The 17,181-nt window shown below is 38.0% G+C and overlaps 2 protein-coding genes across 3 annotated transcripts; both read left to right on the forward strand.

Annotated features, from left to right (window-relative positions):
* Positions 1-790: 790 nt before the first annotated feature.
* On the forward strand, positions 791-1,132 carry LOC116246114 (strigolactone esterase D14-like). Its single transcript, XM_031617820.1, has one exon. The coding sequence runs from the start codon at positions 791-793 to the stop codon at positions 1,130-1,132; it is 342 nt and encodes a 113-aa protein (XP_031473680.1).
* Positions 1,133-9,014: 7,882 nt separating this feature from the next.
* Positions 9,015-14,450, forward strand: LOC116244867 (uncharacterized). Of its 2 annotated transcripts, none has more exons than XM_031616694.2 (5): positions 9,015-9,276; positions 10,082-11,543; positions 12,134-12,966; positions 13,737-13,793; positions 14,015-14,450. In XM_031616694.2, exons 2-5 carry the CDS (start codon positions 10,517-10,519, stop codon positions 14,258-14,260), a joined length of 2,163 nt encoding a protein of 720 aa, XP_031472554.1. In that variant the 5' UTR covers positions 9,015-9,276; positions 10,082-10,516; the 3' UTR covers positions 14,261-14,450. The 2 variants fall into 2 exon arrangements, with proteins under 2 accessions (XP_031472554.1, XP_031472556.1); XM_031616696.2 differs by having other exon boundaries at positions 9,015-9,180.
* The last annotated feature ends 2,731 nt before the right edge of the window (positions 14,451-17,181 follow it).

Here is a 17,181-nt window from a genome sequence, read left to right on the forward strand (position 1 = left end):
GTTTGATTACTCAAATACTGATCTGGAGTTTGCAAACTCCAGCTAACCATGCTGCTTATAAGGTTATATTTCAAATTTTGAGAGTGGGTAGGGCTGCAAACTGCTAGAATTCAGGGATACCTTAGTACATTTGGGTTGGGTGAGATCGAATCCAGTATCATGAAAAAAAAAATGCTAAGAACCCACGTACAAATCCAGCAACCCTAAAATTGGTGGAGTAGAAGAAAGAGCAAAAGCAAACAACAACAAAATTCAGGACAACTTTATTATGCCTACCAATATCCAACTACTTTTTTCTTAGTCTTAAGTTGAAAAGGGTGCACCATGTCTATCTCTGATAACAGCGCTTACAACCGAGAGACAGGGAGAATGGTGGAGCCTTTGAACGTTTTTTCTAGACGGCTAAACGAAAGGTTGCTAACCTGCGGCTCACCTAAAAATTACTGTCAATTATTGTCCCTCTATCTCTCGTCATCGATATAACCACGGTGATTTAGATTTCTGGCGATAGTGCAAGTTTTCATTTGGTAACTGTAATAATGTTGAGGAAGAAGACACAAAAACGGCAAAGGGCAGTGGGACGTGATCTCGTATCGGTACTTCTTAAGCTACTACTTACAGAATTTTTCAAGCATCCATCATGATTCATCTTCAACGCATAAATTTAGATCTACCATTTCAGCTTTATTCGTGTTCCAACTTTGATCTTTCTTACTAATTTCACCTCTTGAACTCGACCAATTATACAGGAGGTTTTGAGGTGTCAGGAATTGAGGCAATGTTATCTAACATGGAGAAAGGTTTCTATTCATGGACTCTGGGCTTTTCTCTTGCTGCCTTAGGAACCCAAGACCCAAAACTATGCAAAGAATTTCAGGACAGTTTGTTGAGGATGAACGCTGAAGAAGTCATTCCTTTGCTAAGAACAATACTTCTAACTGATAACAGGGAAGTTCTGCAGAAGGTGTCGGTTCCTTCAACGATCATACAGACCCAAAAGGACATGGTGGTTCCCATCTCTGTGGCCCAATACCTCCATGAAAACCTTGATGGGGAGAGTCCAGTTGTGATCATCCCCGTTGAAGGACGTACCCCAACTCGCAGCCCCGAAACTGCTCATGAATGCTCTTGAGAAGGCCTGGGAATATGGGTATGAATAGTCAATTAGATGGTCTGGTTATGTTTTCTAGCCCTTTCCAGTATAAAACTATGCTTGCCACTGATATTGGTTGTTGATATGGCTGCCATTGTTGAAAACAGTGGATCTGTTTGTTTCTTCAATCGCTCAGACAACAGATGGCATTCAAACTTGAGTCAGAGCCTTCCACTACTTGAAACCATTCACATTTCTATCTGTGTTTGAAAGTTTGAAACACAGTAATCTTTGCCAATGGAGTTATCAAATTTGTATTTGATTTTTTCTGAGGTCGTTGGCAATTAATGGGCGGTAGATCATGAAATGGTATACGCTTTTGGTGGTGCTGCGCTAGATGATCTATAGTTTGACCAAACGTCGTATCGTTGTTTGGGCACTAATAAATTTTAGTGTTAAATGTATTGCATTTTGTTAAAAGCATAATGACAAATAAAGTTTTGGAGTTTTAAATGTAAGGTTTTAATCTTTTTATGAAAAAGAGAAAAATGGCCAAAATCCTAAAAATAAAATGTGAAAGATGTAAAAATCAAAACATGGTAATTAAAAATGTAAAAAACGTAAAAATTATGAAAAAAAAACTAGTCTTTTCAAATTTTTTTGTTTTTGGTTTTTTTTTAATATTTTTCCCTTTTTCCTGCCGACTTGTTTTTAATATGTTTAGTATATTTTTTATTTTTTTTCAAAAAGGTATATCTTCTGTGGCTATGATTAGATGTACACTAGTCAACTATACATACAGCTCTTTTTCTCTTTTTCTCTCTCTTACATTTTCATTTTATCGGCTCTCTCTTTTTATATATATATATATATTAAAATCACTTAGCCATCTAATCATGGTCATCTGATTCATTGTGATGAATGGTTAACAGAAAAACATAAAGTAAGACTTCATGTTTTTGTCTTAAACATCCACTTAATATCTGTTTAGATGGCTAGGTGATTCTGAATAACAAAGGTCAACTATATATATATATATATATATATAGATATATATATATATATATATATATATATCATCTTTTTTTTCCTTTTTACAAGTATTTATTCTGCCTTAACATTGATGAATTCTAGGAGGGACACGGAAACTAATGAATAATCTCAAAATGACTGGTTTTACTCCAGCGAATCGAGTTTGCTAGTGTTTCACAAACCTAGTTGTCTTTTTCCATACTCAAGACATAAGTTCAAACTAGTACTCACTGGTGGTAAGCTCATTATATTGATTAATTTAGAGACAAGTTTTTTGTGATACAAAGGTCTTCGATCCTTTTCATCTCCAATCCTTCCACATATATGTAAATTGCATATCAAAAGGTGTAGTTATAAAGCCACTTCAGGTATTTTTAACATCAAAAACACATGTATGCGTGCCTTAATTTCTCTAATTATTAAGAAGCTTACAAATAATATCTTCTAAAGGGGCTTAGGCTAAAAATCTTAAAAAGGTTCTGGGTAGGACCATCCTCTCTCTCTCTCTCTCTCTCTCTCTCTCTCTCTCTCTCTCATATAAATCATAGTTTCAGTATCCACATCTTAGATTTGAATTGTATCCTATTTGTAGCATATTTCAAGAACAGTCTATTTAATTTCAATTAATTTTCTTATATCTAGTAAATACCCACATAGCTTTTTCATTACTTGCATGATCGGCTCTAATTTCTAAGGTTCACTTGTGTGTTAAGAGTTACACCATTACAAGTGGAATGTCATAACAAATAACTTGCTTCGCTCGGCTCTTACATAATTCTAAACACTATATATTCCAGTCAGTGGAGAATCAAGGGCAGAAAATTTTTAATAATGAATATTCAAATATTTTTCTTAATTAAGTTCAACGCACACTTCTTCAATTCCTCATGAGCTTCATGCAATTAAGACTCAAAAGCTAGATATGAATGGATGCGTTATGCTGCTGCCGGTCTACTCACCATACTCCACAAGAGAAGGCAGCAGGGGCGGAAGGAGGGGGGTAAAAAAAATACATTAAAAAATTGAAAATTTTTAGTTGCGTAATGTATTTTTTGGATTCGAGTTTAGTTTGGCCCAACCCGAATAAATCAGTTGAACCTTTTGGCTCTAGAAGGCATGCAGTATTTGCTTTTACTTGTGTGGAAATGATTTTTTGATGAATCTCATTTTAGTCAATTTTTTTGTCACTAATTTCAAAAGAAGGCCTCGTGTTCATTAATTTCGTGGTGTTGGTAAACTAATGTTTGTGGAGGGGGTTCTCCTAAAAATTAGGGAAGCGCAATATCCAAATATTATAAAATATAAAGGAGTTTATTCATGGAATCAGGGGCTTCTATTTTATATGTAAATTTTAAAAAATTTCACTTATCCTATATAAAAATTTTGAAACTATAATTTGGCTCCTCTCATCAAAAATTTTTGGATCCGTCCTTGCTTGAAATCAATTGCAAGTTGTCGCATGAAGGCGATTTTTCTAATATTTATTAGGAAACAAAAGTGCAATTTCAAAGATGAGCTGAAGCATGAGAAAAGAAGTGAGGAGCTCTTGCTCTTGTTCCTTCCATCGAGAGAAGCATGAAATACTGTGTTACATGGTTCCATGAATCCGCCTCAATTTATAAGCTAGTTTCACTGGAAAGTAACAATTTGTCACTTGTTTGAATAGTATTCTCAAGCAGATGGAGACATGACATGTGCATCTTGTTTTCAAGCTCCTAAACAGTAGATTTTGGAAAAGGGTGGAGACTCCCAAAATTAATGGGTAGGAACAAATCATCCTTTATGTTTCATCATAAAATTTCAAGTACTTTTATACATAGATAAACACCAGTATATTATGAAGAAAAAAGATTGACATCATCACTTCTTTTGCAGTTTAGTTTTGGAAAACCATCCCTCTTGTTTTATGTCCAAAATTAATCAACCACAATTCAGGCTATATTTTTCAGAGCAGGTTATGGCCCACGACATGCTACGAGCTTGAAATGACCAAAACACCCTTATTGGCTAAATGGAAGACCCTCCCATATAAGGGCAAAAGTTGTTGGGTCAAATATTAACCCTTCAAAAAATGCGGCCTAGTTCAACATCCAAAAACCAGCCCAGGCCTGGCCTAACTCGAAAAACTCAAGCCCGAGCCTGGCCCGAAGAAATTTAAAAATATATTTTTAATATAAAATAATTATAATTAATTATAATAAAAGATTATAATTATATATATAATTAATTAAAATTTTTAAAAACCAATTATTGAACCCGAATCAGGCTCATTCAGGTCGGGTCCCTTTTTCCCGAGCCTGAGTCGAGCCAAGTACCAGGTACCTAATGGGGGCCCATGCCCAACTTAGTTATGTTGTAAGAGAATGGGCATGAAACCGCTCCTTCCCCAATGACATGAAGGCAGCATTTTAATATGCCGAGCAGCAGTATTAAACTTGGATTTGGAATTTTTACCTCAACTTCTTTCTCAACTTCCACATATCGTTTGGATAACACCCTCGAAAAATGGTGTAACATAAAAACCAGTTTTATTAGCCTGAATCAGCCGATTGGATTCAAATCGGTTCTTTACTGATTGCTTCGAAGGCCGATAATCCCCATAAAAACCGGGTCATTTTTCTTAAGAATGGGGGTGGTGCTTCCACACCATTCTTTTAGGTCGCATTTTGTTTCACCACAGATTTGAGATCCGTCATGATTTGTGACCCTTAAGATTTCAGATTCATGAATTTAAAGTCGAACCTTCCCAACACAACCCACTCCTTTTCTCTTCTCCCTCTTTCAATCTGATCATAAATCCACGATTTTTAACATGTAGGAGGATGAATTTAAAATCCATGTTATTGAGATTTTCAGTGGAGGTCTCTCAAAACACACCTTTTTATGTAGCTTCGAAGGGCTGCATGGCCCTGCCCCTACCTCAAAATTGTTTTTTTTTAATTTATATGTAAATTTTAGAAAAATTTTATTTGTCCTATATAAAAATTTTGAAAAATAATATTTCAGCCCGTATCAAAATTTAAAAACTTTAATTTGACCCCCCTCATAAAAAATTTCTGACTCCCACCTGGTTTCATACAACCCAGTCCCAGCTTATTTCAGATGTACATAGGAAAGGATGACCAAAGCTTTACAAAAAGCCCATCAACTTTTTTCTTCATAAAATGAACCATACAATAAGTTTTAATTTAGTCCGTTAAACCTCAAATAATAACAGGTTCTACATGTAAGTTTAAAAAAGAAGTTGCTAGCAGGTGCAAACCACGTTAAAGTGTGTTTATTGTGTTATGTTATTTTTTTAAATGTTTTTCTTCCTTTTTCTGATTGATGTTTTAATTGCTTAATATTTTAAATTTTTAAATTTAAAATATACATTTAATCAAATCCAATTCACAAACAACTCCAATTCCCTTTCTATTCAAAAACCGATTTTGATAACATTGGTAAAAAAAAAACAGGTTTTAGAAAAGTAAAGTAATCTTTAAAAACTGTGTTTTTGTGCTCGGGTGACAGTTTTCTCTGAGAAAACTGGAGGGGGAAAGTTTTTCACGCAAACCCTTCATAAGAAGTGAGTTTTAGTAGAACCTGAATTTGCCAGTAAACACACCTAGAACTGGGTTTCAGAGGCAAACCTGCATTTTCATGCCTCCAAGACCCAATTTTAGATTGCCATCCAAACAGCCTCATGAACAATTTCTGGGTTTTTCGCACTTCAACAAGAGCACTCGCGTCGATCCGAAAGTACAAGCGCAATGTTTTGCATTTGCAACAATCCATTACCAACAATATTATAATCCAAGTAAGCAAGAAGATTACGACCCACCACCCAGAAAAGAACCTTGAAAGTCTCCCTGTCCCTTCAATTCCTTCTCTAATCGAGGTCCTGGTTTGCATTGACATCATCTATAGAAGTAGTAAACCCTTCAACTTAGGTATTGTATCCCACCACTCAAGACGCAGAGTACAACGTCCACAAGAATGGATAATGCGTTCAGGATCCCAAAATAAGGAGAATCAACTTTCCATGTGATTTAAGAATCAATCCTATGTCACATGAGTGTGGGGTGTTGGTGCGGATACGAATGTAGATGCCGGCATCGCGTATCCCAAAAAAATTGGGTGTAAGAATGATGCAAAGAGGGTTTGTATATATATAATATATTTATTATATATATATATATGTATGTATTTATAATATATATACTTTTAACTTGTTTCTTAGCTTAATCTATCTTTTTTTTTTACTTTTATTACTATACATAAAGAATGAAAGGGACAGAAAAGAAAAAAAATAGAAAATATTTTAAACATGCATAACAAAAGAAGCGGTCGGGGAGCCACCTGTATATGCACCAACACCAACATCGTGTCGACACGGGTGCGGCCCCTTTTTTAAAGAATTTGTGTGACATAGAATCAATCATCAAGTTCACAAGAATGTTGTTATTGACGAGATATGATCTTGAACCTGCCAGATGTGCATGGAGAAGCTATTGTTGCTTTAGATTATGAACAGTCATGGAGAATTGAACCCTCTATCAAAGTTGTCTACAATCTAATAATGATCAAATATGAAATTTTAACTTGAATCTTGATCATCTTTCTAATTAAGATAATTAACACATTAATGAAAATTAATTCTAAGTTTGTATGACTATTTCAATTTGTAAAACATAATTCAACCGTGTGGGAGGAAAGTTGGAGGGCGTATATCTAATTTTAGCCCCTCAAATTTGATCCACGGTTTACCAAAATACCAAATCAGATTTCTTATTTTTTTTTTAGTGACTTCCTTCTTCCACTATGCATTGGAAAGCAACTAAGATGAAGTCTTCTGGGCATCGGGCTGGCTCGACACCCAAAACCCAAGCCTGGGTTCGGGCTGGCCCAACACCCGAAACCTAGCCAGGACCCAGCCCAATTAAATTAAAAATTATATTTGTTAATATATAATAATATATAAATATAATTAATCATAATAAATTATATATATATATACATTAATAAAATAAATATTAAAATTTTCCAGGCCCGAGTCAGGCCAGGTAGCCCGGCCTGGTGCCGAGCCTTAACTAAGATCAATGAAAATGTACCCAAATGGACTGGCAAAGTGGGTGGGGTGGAGGTTGGTAAGCGGTCTTTTTTCGTGGCGTCAACCCTTTATACTATGAAAGAAGAGAGCAACAATATACAAGTTGAAGCATAGCGAAAACATGCATGGTACCTAGAGAAATGGGGGAAGGGTCGGGGCTTTAGTTCTCAAATGGGCGGTATGATGAAATACTTCTGCTACTCACTTAGAACTAATATTTTAAAAAACACATTTTCATATTTCAATTAAACACTTCTCATTTTGAATTATGATTTGAGAGATGATTATTTTTCTCATTTGCCGATCAAACCATATTCACCATCGCATAATTTTATAGGAAGAAGGGATCTTTCTCAATCCATTCAGGTTAGCGACGTGAATGAAATGTGCCTTTTGAGATGTGTGATCTTGGGATTCAATTAGGATTCAAGCAAGGAAAAGGAGCATTATCTCAGTCCAGAAGCAAAGACAACCCCAACCTCGCTTCCTTTTTTGGGTGAGCAGGAAGAGAATCCCATAGGCCATAGGCCACCTACTTGATAGCCAAAACTCTTATCTTTTTCCTTACCCGAATTCTAGGGCTATGTCGGCACCTTAAGTGTGCCCCCGCATTGTGTGTTAACTATTGCATGGCTGATAAATCCAAGATGTCAAATCTTTATCTCTGATTACAGGGGCGAATCCAAGGTAGAGTTTGCATGGGCACCTAGTACCACCTCAAATTTTTTTTAATTTTTATGTAAATTTTAGAAAATTTTACTTGTTTTATATCAAAATTTTGAAAAATGATATTTCGGTCCTAATCAAAATTTAGAAACTTTAATTATGCCCCCCTCATAAAAAAAATTTGGCAGTGATTATATATTTCACATGGATTTCAATTTAGTTATTTTACTAAATACCAAATCCCAATCATATTAATAACTGAATCTAAATTGATTTATCAAATCACACTCTGGCATTACTAACAAAATACGAACCTACACATTTCAGAAAGAAAAAAAATCTTCATCGGAAAGTGGTGAAAGGGAAAGCAGACATGGGAAGACCACATGAGACCAGTGCTAATGTAATTAACGTATCAAACAGCTTTGGCCGATATATATCATGTCCTCTTCTTATTGATACAGTCCAGATCATTACCGGTTTATATTTTAATTTTAAAAACATTTCAAGTAAATTTTAATTTTCAAGTGTATTTTTGTTATGCTTCAACTTACATATATTCACAACACAAAATTAAATTAACATATCTTTTAAGTAGCATTGACCTTTATTGTCCACCATTGAGCAAGGGTCTATTTTATTTTTTTTTAAGATCAATTTTAATGAAAAGATATAATTATAAATCCTCTTGTTCGAAAATAATTGAAAAAGTTGAGCACCTATTTAACGTCCTTTAACAGTAAGGTGACATTTCTTCATTTTATCTTTTTTTTTCTCTTCACCAAATTGTTGTTATTATTATTATTATAAATTTATTTATTTATATACGCGAACATGGTCACCAAAATCATGTTCACATATTTACTATTTATTTTTCTTTTGTAAAAAGTAAATTTCCGCACACAATAGTAAAAAAGAAAAAGTAAACGAATAGAAGTGTAATATATTATGATGCCACTTGCTTCCTTTACCGTTCAACATTGTTGGACCATTTTATAAATACTTTGAGGATAATAGTTTTTGTCATTTTAATCATAAAATTTAATTTTTAAGGATATTGGTGTAATTTCGATTTTCAAAAATAGGAATAAAAGACAAAGAAATTAACGTCTCTGTCTGAAATGTCACTCGCCACCGTCACTCACTCACTCTCTCTCTCTCCCTCTCTTCTTCCCTTTGTCCACGGCGATTCTACTGTTCAGACAGAAGAGGGGAAGAGAGGAAGCATTGCGGTTAGAAGAGAGACGACAAAACGATCGGAGCTCTTTCTTCTGTTTCGGTCCACTCACACGCTACGGTGAGTTCGCCGGCGGCTCGGATTGTCGTTGTTTTCCGCTCCGGGAGTAGTTCCGTCCGATTCCATCAGCACTCGGTGAAATCTGGTTTCAAATTGGTAAAATTTTAGCCCGGCATCTCTACGAACTTCGAGGATCTAGTTTGGTTTCTGGTTCTGGTTGTTAAATCAGCTCGGGTTCGAGCTGTGCATTTGAACCGTTTTCTTCTAGTCGTCACAAAGACCCGTGATCTTGCGTGTTTCTGGTGGTTTTGTAGTGAATTCGTTTCTGTGCTTCTTAGGATCGACATGGTAAGTGTCTTTCCTTTAAAGTATAGTAAAGACCGTCAGTTTTGAGCGTGAAACTGAAGCTGGGGTTTTTTGTGTTCAAGCGCCGTTAGTCTGTGAATTCAAGACGCCATGCGGCCCCGACGTTGTTCCTGTTGCCATAGGGCATTTTGGGTCCACTTTTTTATGATGCAGTGCTAAGTAGAGAAACAGCTCATCGAGCTCTTGAGCAGGAGAAATTCATTGTTTCTTCCCTTTGTTCTTGTACTGTATTTGTGGTTTTATTTGATTGTGGAGTTACGTAAAGTGTTATTTTCTAAGGAATGACGCTGCAGTTACTGAGTGTGCTACTTAGGTTGATGAATAATCTTACTGAAAATCCTCTACTATTGGGGATTGGAGAGAGTTTACTTATTTTGATTGCTCAATTTACTATTTCGTTTCAATGATCAACGAAGTTCAGTACTTCTGGGAGCCTCTCTATAATCGACCTGAATCCTGAATGGAAATAACGATAAATGTAAAGGATGCTGGCATTACCTTTAAGTTCAAAATCATGTAACTGGTCGTTGCGACGTTACACGTTTTTTTCCACTTCTATTGGCCTGTTGACGTCATGCTCTCTCTGTTGTCGTAGGTTACCCTAGGGGTAGTGCTTGTCGGAAGTGAACGGAAGCCATCTCAGTTATGATAGTCTGGTCTGACCATCAAGCTGTTTCATTCCACCCAAAAGTGTCTCTTCATGTTCATGACAATGGTACCAAATTTTTTGTAAGATTCTTTACAGAGAGTACTATTAAACAGTAACCAGCGGTGTCTTCGTTGCAAAAGCCATTTCTCAAACATGTGCCTTGGGTTGGAACCTTGAGATATGAGAGCTGATCTTTGTGGCAATGTCTTCTTGATACTTACTGGTTTCACAACCTTTCTTGGAGATAATCTGTCTTAAAAATTCCTGGTAGTGATTGTGGATTATACATCAAGTTTGTGATACTGAGGAAGTGCTTAAGTTCTCCAGATTGGACTTCCTAAATGGGTTGGTACCAAGTTATGCACTGATTTGAATTGGAGTATGGAAGAATCTGATAGCAGAGGAGATTCACAAGGCAATGGGACAAAGCCTGCTCCTCTGAAAACTAATTCAAGTTTTAAAGCTACCTCTTCAGGCAGATTGACTCCTAAGAATGCAGCTTCATTTCGTAGATCTCGTTCAATTAGAACTCCTCGCAAAGAACCTAAACTTCACATTAGTCCTCTTCGATGGATCAGAAGCAAGCGGTTGTTTCCTTGGTTGGTTATCATTGGTGTTTGGAGCTACATTGGTTTCCATGTACAGTCAAAATGGACTCATGATGAAAACAAAAAGGAGTTTCTAGGTTATGAAAGTAAACCTTTCTCCCAACATCAAGTGGATGGTATGATCAATAGTACGGTACCCAAGGAAGTGGATACAACGATGTTCCAGAATGGTTCTTTCACAAGTGTCAGTCTCAGTGAGGCGCTAGCAGATGGTGGCAGTTCAACTAGGAGGCCAAATGGAATTACTGTCAGCACCTCAAAAACTAAGAAGTCATCCTCTCGCCGCCGCTTGAGTAGGAAGAAGACCAAAACTAATAACAATCCGCAGAAAAGAAATGGTACTATGAGTGAGATCAGTAACCTGGATGAAGAAACAGAACCAAGCAATGGCAGCATTACACCTTATGAAACAATCAAGGGAAACACTTCTTATGGACGTATCGTTGGACCTTTCGGTAAAATGGAAGACAGCATTTTGGAGTGGAGTCCAGAAAAGAGAACCAGTACTTGTGACAGGAAAAGAATGTTCGCACAAACAGTCTGGGGCAGGTCATTCGTTTTGATAATTCATGAGCTTTCACTGACAGGTGCCCCAATTTCCATGATGCAACTTGCAAGCGAACTTCTGAGCTGTGGAGGTACAGTATCTGCAGTGGTCCTTAGCAAGAAAGGTGAGCTAATGGGAGAACTGTCAAGGCGTGGCATTAAAGTGCTGAAGGATAAGGTGGACCTTAGCTACAAGGCTGCATCAAAAGCTGACCTCGTAATTGCAGGTTCAGCTGCATGTGCTTCCTGGATCGGTATGATTTGCATGCTTGAATAATTTATCTTCTCTCATGCAGTAACAAATTCAAATAATATTTTTGTGGAACCCATATGCTAAAAAGCGCATGGTCACTTTTTCCAAGCCGCATTATGGTGAGGTTTTCCAAGGTTTTGGCTAGGCTGACACTGCAGAATATTAAGAGTTTGTTAACCTATAATTTCCTATTGCTTCATGCCTCACTGGATATAGCTTGTTCCTTCAACATCTTCTGTGTCATAAATATTTGTCTCCTTGGCAAAAGTTTAAGCTACGTTGTTGTTTTGACCTATAGTAGCTCATATGTATTTAAGTTGCCTCTCATCAAAGTGAATCAGGGTTTTTCTTAGTTTCTTTCTATTGCTTCTTTCTGGTTCAAAGTTTTTGGGCCAAACCATGTCTATGAATTTTACACGTTTCTATTCATATTATTTTCCTTTTATTCAATCACATTTTGTTTCACATATCTATAGTACTTTTTAGCTTCTTCCGCCCCTTTCACCCAGTCTGCCCCTCCTGCTCCAGTTTGCAACATGCCACCTCTGTCAAAGGGGATGTAACGCTTTCCTTCTCCTTTCCTTTTTGCAGAACAATATCTTTCACATTACATGAGTGGTGGGAGTCAAGTAGTATGGTGGATCATGGAGAACAGAAGGCCATACTTTGATCACTCAAAGCATATGCTTTCGAAGGTGAAGATGCTGATGTTCCTATCAGAAAATCAGTCTGAACAATGGGTTGCTTGGTGCAAAGAAGAGAAGATTCCATTGAGGTCCTCACCTGAACTAGTTCCTCTTTCAGTTGCTGATGAACTGGCATATGTAGCCGGCTTGCCTTCTTCATTAAATACCCCCTCTTTTACTACCGAAAAGATGTTAGAAAAAAGACATTTGTTGAGAGATGCTATTAGAAGGGAAATTGGATTAAATGATAGTGATATGCTTGTGATGACACTAAGTAGCATCAATCCTGGAAAGGGCCAATTGTTTCTTCTTGAGTCAGCTTTGCAGGTGTCTAACAAATTATCTTTTCAAGCAGATATTAGGCAGAAACTTGCCACACAAATGAAAAATTCCTCCACTGTCGCTGGTCGCAAACACCGTCGAGCAATGGCCAAAAGGAAAAAATCAAGAGCCCTATTAAATGATTTGTCCCATTGTGATTATGAAAATATGCAGGATACTGCCAAGAAGCGGCAGATAAGGAGGATATTATCAGAGCATAAGGGGAAGCACAGAGAGGCAATTAAAGTTTTAATTGGCTCCCTTGGATGCAAGAGTAATAAAGTGATCTACGTAAATGCCATTCTCAGGTTCTTGTCCGAACACTCAGACCTCTCAAAAGTTGTTCTATGGACTCCTGCAACAACACGTGTTGCCTCGCTTTATGCTGCAGCTGATGTATATGTTATTAACTCTCAGGTGATTGAATTTTTTAACCCTTTACTGTCTTCTTTTTAAATTGAAGTTTTACCATGGATGATGATTAATCATGTTTTCTGCATTCTTGATTTTCAAACATCTATGGATGACAGCTCTGCCTCAACGAGGTTGTGTGAATCACAGGGCATATTGGTCAGAGCATCTTTAGGAAAAAGTTGAGGAGAAAAAAGATGAGGACAAGCTGACGTTCCAATGTGAAAAGAAAAGAAATAAATAGAATTTCAAACGGGAAAAATGCAATTTGATGTCATGATTGGACGAAATTTAACAACCAGCCTTGTAGTAGATGTAGCCAACTAAGTGAGTCTTAAGCTCATGCCATATGCTAGTTGTACTAAGATAAGCTCAACAAACATAAGTGACAATCATTGATGGCGGAAATTTGCAGTCTTGCACATGGCATTCATTCACGTTAATCAGCCAAAATATTGATTGGAAGAATTATGTCAACCACAAATTGTTACAGTTCTTCATGCTTGATACCAGTCTCATTCCTGATTCTTCCCTTGCCTCAGTTATTTAAACATCTCCGTGTTGCACTTCTGGGAGAACTCGAGTTTAAGATAGGGTTGCCAAGAGCTTTGCCAACTTTGATATGAAACACTGGATCATCTAGTCGTAATTATGATACCACTGTCCATTTTGTTTTTCTTTTAAACTTAGCTTATTCAATCTTCTTAATTTATCAGATATTGTTTGTGAAATCTAGTTTTTTAGATCGTGTGACTTGAATTTAATTTTGTTTGCAGGGTGTTGGGGAAACCTTTGGACGAGTGACTATAGAAGCTATGGCATTTGGCCTTCCGGTACGTGGACTCATAGTTTTGGTTAAAAAAGTGTCAATGAACCCAGGTGTCTTTGCTTCTTGGTTTCTGCAACATGCTTCAGTAATGTGCTTGTGGACGTTAAGAAGTTGAGCAGCATGTTTTGTTTGGGGTGTGCATGCATGCATGTGCGGGTGTGTGGGGGTGCGGGTGTGCGAGCCAGAGAGAGCTGCGCAGATCTGATCTTGATGTTCATGTTATAGGTCCTTGGAACAGATGCAGGAGGCACTCGACAACTTATAGAGCATAATGTCACTGGCTTGCTGCATCCTCTGGGACAAGATGGAGTTCAAGCACTTGCAGACAATCTTGAGTTTCTGTTGCACAACCCATCGATAAGGGCAGCTATGGGTGCAAAAGGAAGGAACAAGGTTATGAATTTGTTTCTCAAGAACCATATGTACCAGAGACTTGCTGTAGCCTTCCGGAGATCCATGAAAGTCAAATGAAAGAAGAGGATGCTTGAATGTAGCCACTCTTCCAGGAGGATCTCCGCATTCCACTGTGGTGGATTCATGATATTTGTCATTCTTTTTCATGTGTGATCCCCACATTTAGTCGGGAGTGCTTCATCCTATCTATCAAATTTTGGAACTTTTTTGTATTCTGAATTTTAACCTTAGATTTTTCAATTTTCAACTGCAATATGTTCAAGATGCACATCTCCAACTTGAGGTGAAGCATTATTTAAGTGTGTTGAAGTCCTTAATTTGATCTTTGTGAGAACAATGCGCATTTATGTAGAAAACCAAATAAATTTCACCTCCAACGGTGCTCTGACATAAAGCAGATGCTAAAATGTCTGCACCTACTGTGGGTGAGCAGCGTTTTCGACCACTTTAAAAGAAGGCTGAAACCTCTACCTCAACCTCTTATATTATACAAGGTTTGCTTTTGGTGCCTTGGAGTGTTGTCTTTGACTGTGCTTCAACTTACACATCAATGACTCTTTAATGACGTATTATTATTTTTCCTCGTGAAAAGGATACAAGAAAATTATCCAATTAAGTCTATGTTTCTCTTGCTTAAACTTTTTAAGTAATAACTTCTTAGTATTACTTAAACTTCTCAGTATTAAGGATAAAGCTTTGATCTTTCTTCCTCCAAACTCTACTTGTCATCCCTGAAATAAAACAACAGTGATTGGAACGCCATCAAGGGTATAATGTCATTTCGACGGGACAATATTCCCTTTAAACATGCCTAGTGAACCAGACTAGCTATCAGACAGGCAATTATAGTTCAGATGCCATGGTTCTCGTTAACTTCCATTCAAACCCACTTCATAATAAGCATTCAAAAGAATTTTTGGGTGTAGAATGATTAATCCTCACTAATTTCCATTCAAACCCATTTCATAATAATAAGCATACAAAAGATTTTCTAGGTGTAGAATGACTAATTCGATGAGCTGCATCTGTGGTACGTCAACACATAGGACTCAGGACTGTCCTTGCATCCCCGCAAATCAAATTAGAGACGCATGGGTTTCACGCCCATCCGTTTGAGCTACCCGGGGCACATAAGAGAATCTCCGTAACTCTCTTCTTACATTAAGAATGTTGGTTCTTCGGGAATTGCCTCGCAAGAAAGATGGGTAGGAGAACGAGCCGAGATCGCGGGCAGCCATGATCAAAGAAAGCCTCAAACAGCAATTAGAACTTTCTGCCGTCCATGGGAGGCCCAGGGTGACAAGCGTTGTAGCCATTGGGTTGTTGTTTCCAGAATGGGCAAATGCGAGGATGGAATGTAGATTCATGTTTAAGAGCCCTAACGAAGAAGTCGAGGAGCGTAACGAGCCCAGCGTTGTCGGCCTTGAATCGGGAAGCTTTCATGGTGAGAGGGTGGACAGTGAGGAAGCCCCAAGTCTCATCTTGCAGAGGGGAGCTTGGAGGATGGAAAGGAAGACGATGGTTGCTTCGTGTTGGGTCTCCAGCAGCCCTCCGACCTTCTGAACCTCCAGCTTGTCCCTCTCCACCTTCGCTTGTTAAACTTGATGGCGATCTATTGGAAAACTACGGTTCTCCCTGGGTATTGCTTGAAGCCTGGGAGTGATCTTCATTGAAGTATACGGATTCACCTAAGAATCTCTAGGTTCACGAACGCAGCATCATCGCCCCCAGGCAGGGAGGCGTTTGATCAAATAATCGGTAACAACAAGGTTTCCACAGGCCGACCCCCATGAGCACCATAGCGTGGGAATCCCCCAGCAAACCTTTAGAAGAAGGAACTGGGAAGCAGAAGAAGTTCCGACATTACTAGAGCTTGCCTCGTGCCAAAGCCCTCAATGTCAGAGTTGATTATGCAACGGTGCTCAAGTTGAAGCGGCACTCTTTCTAGACAAAACGGCAGCCTGAATCGGAGGAAACCAATTCTCAGATTCTCCTCTGATGGCCCTCGAAGTATGGAGTGGTACTGATTGCAGGCCTGATAAGAAGCTAAGGGAGCCACATGAGGTGAAGGACCTTTCTTTCAATGGAAGATGTTTTACGTTTTAAAGCGTTGAAGCACGAGCGGGCCTTCTCCCACTGGTGTTTTGGCTTCCGTCTTGTGGCAGTTCGGACGATTTGGAGGCGAGGAATGGGAGCAAGTTCGTGGAGGGAGAGATGAGGGTTGATGACCTTTTTCAAGGAATTCTGGCGTGCGTATTCAGAGACTATCTCAAGCATTCAGTGCAAGGAGGACCACGAAATCTGTGTGCAGATCGTTCTTTCTGCTCGGTACGATGGCATGTTTTTCACATTTTTTCGCCGCATTCCACTCGCATTCTGGTAGAGTAATGTTCTTTAGTAAGCTCAAGATTCTCGACAGAGGGCTGTAAGGCTGAAAGACAAGGGAGAAGAGGATAGAACATGAGCATTTATCAGAACCCATTTATCAGAACCAACAGAGTTGCATCAACCGTATTGAGGTAAGGAACTTCCCACAATGTTTACAAGCATTTGCTGTAAACTTATGACTGCTCTGTTCATAGTCTTTGTTTGATTCTCTCTCTCTCTAGTAATGCCTTCTTCCATCTATTCTTTGTATTCTTTCTGCATTGTTTGAATTGATTCTCTTAATAAAGGGATGGTAGCCTCCCACCAGCAGGTTGATTTGGAGTACTACCTTCGTTTTTTTTTCTTTTGGTTGATGGAAGGAAGGTGCCCATCCCCAGCCATGTAAACACCACGAGCCTAATACCATCAGCTACGCGCCTGTAAAACAGAAAATAATGCCTATGGCATTCAAACTGCAAATTTGCCAACGTAAACACTAATTGATGCTCCCTTTTTATGAGACCCACTACTTTAATTGAAGATTATTACATGAGAGCAGGAGAATATTCATTAGATGACAAGATCTGCTTATGGATGTAATGGATGTAGCA

The sequence above is a fragment of the Nymphaea colorata genome, chromosome 1 (genome assembly GCF_008831285.2).
Source record: "Nymphaea colorata isolate Beijing-Zhang1983 chromosome 1, ASM883128v2, whole genome shotgun sequence".
Taxonomy (NCBI): Eukaryota; Viridiplantae; Streptophyta; class Magnoliopsida; order Nymphaeales; family Nymphaeaceae; genus Nymphaea; species Nymphaea colorata.

Excerpts from the sequence above, each read along its gene's own strand:
- LOC116246114 (XM_031617820.1), top strand. The coding sequence starts at position 791 with ATGGAGAAAGGTTTCTATTCATGGACTCTGGGCTTTTCTCTTGCTGCC.
- LOC116244867 (XM_031616694.2), top strand. The coding sequence starts at position 10,517 with ATGGAAGAATCTGATAGCAGAGGAGATTCACAAGGCAATGGGACAAAG. Across the intron at positions 11,544-12,133 it reads TGCATGTGCTTCCTGGATCG|AACAATATCTTTCACATTAC; the intron begins GTATGATTTGCA and ends TCCTTTTTGCAG. Across the intron at positions 12,967-13,736 it reads TATATGTTATTAACTCTCAG|GGTGTTGGGGAAACCTTTGG; the intron begins GTGATTGAATTT and ends TTTTGTTTGCAG.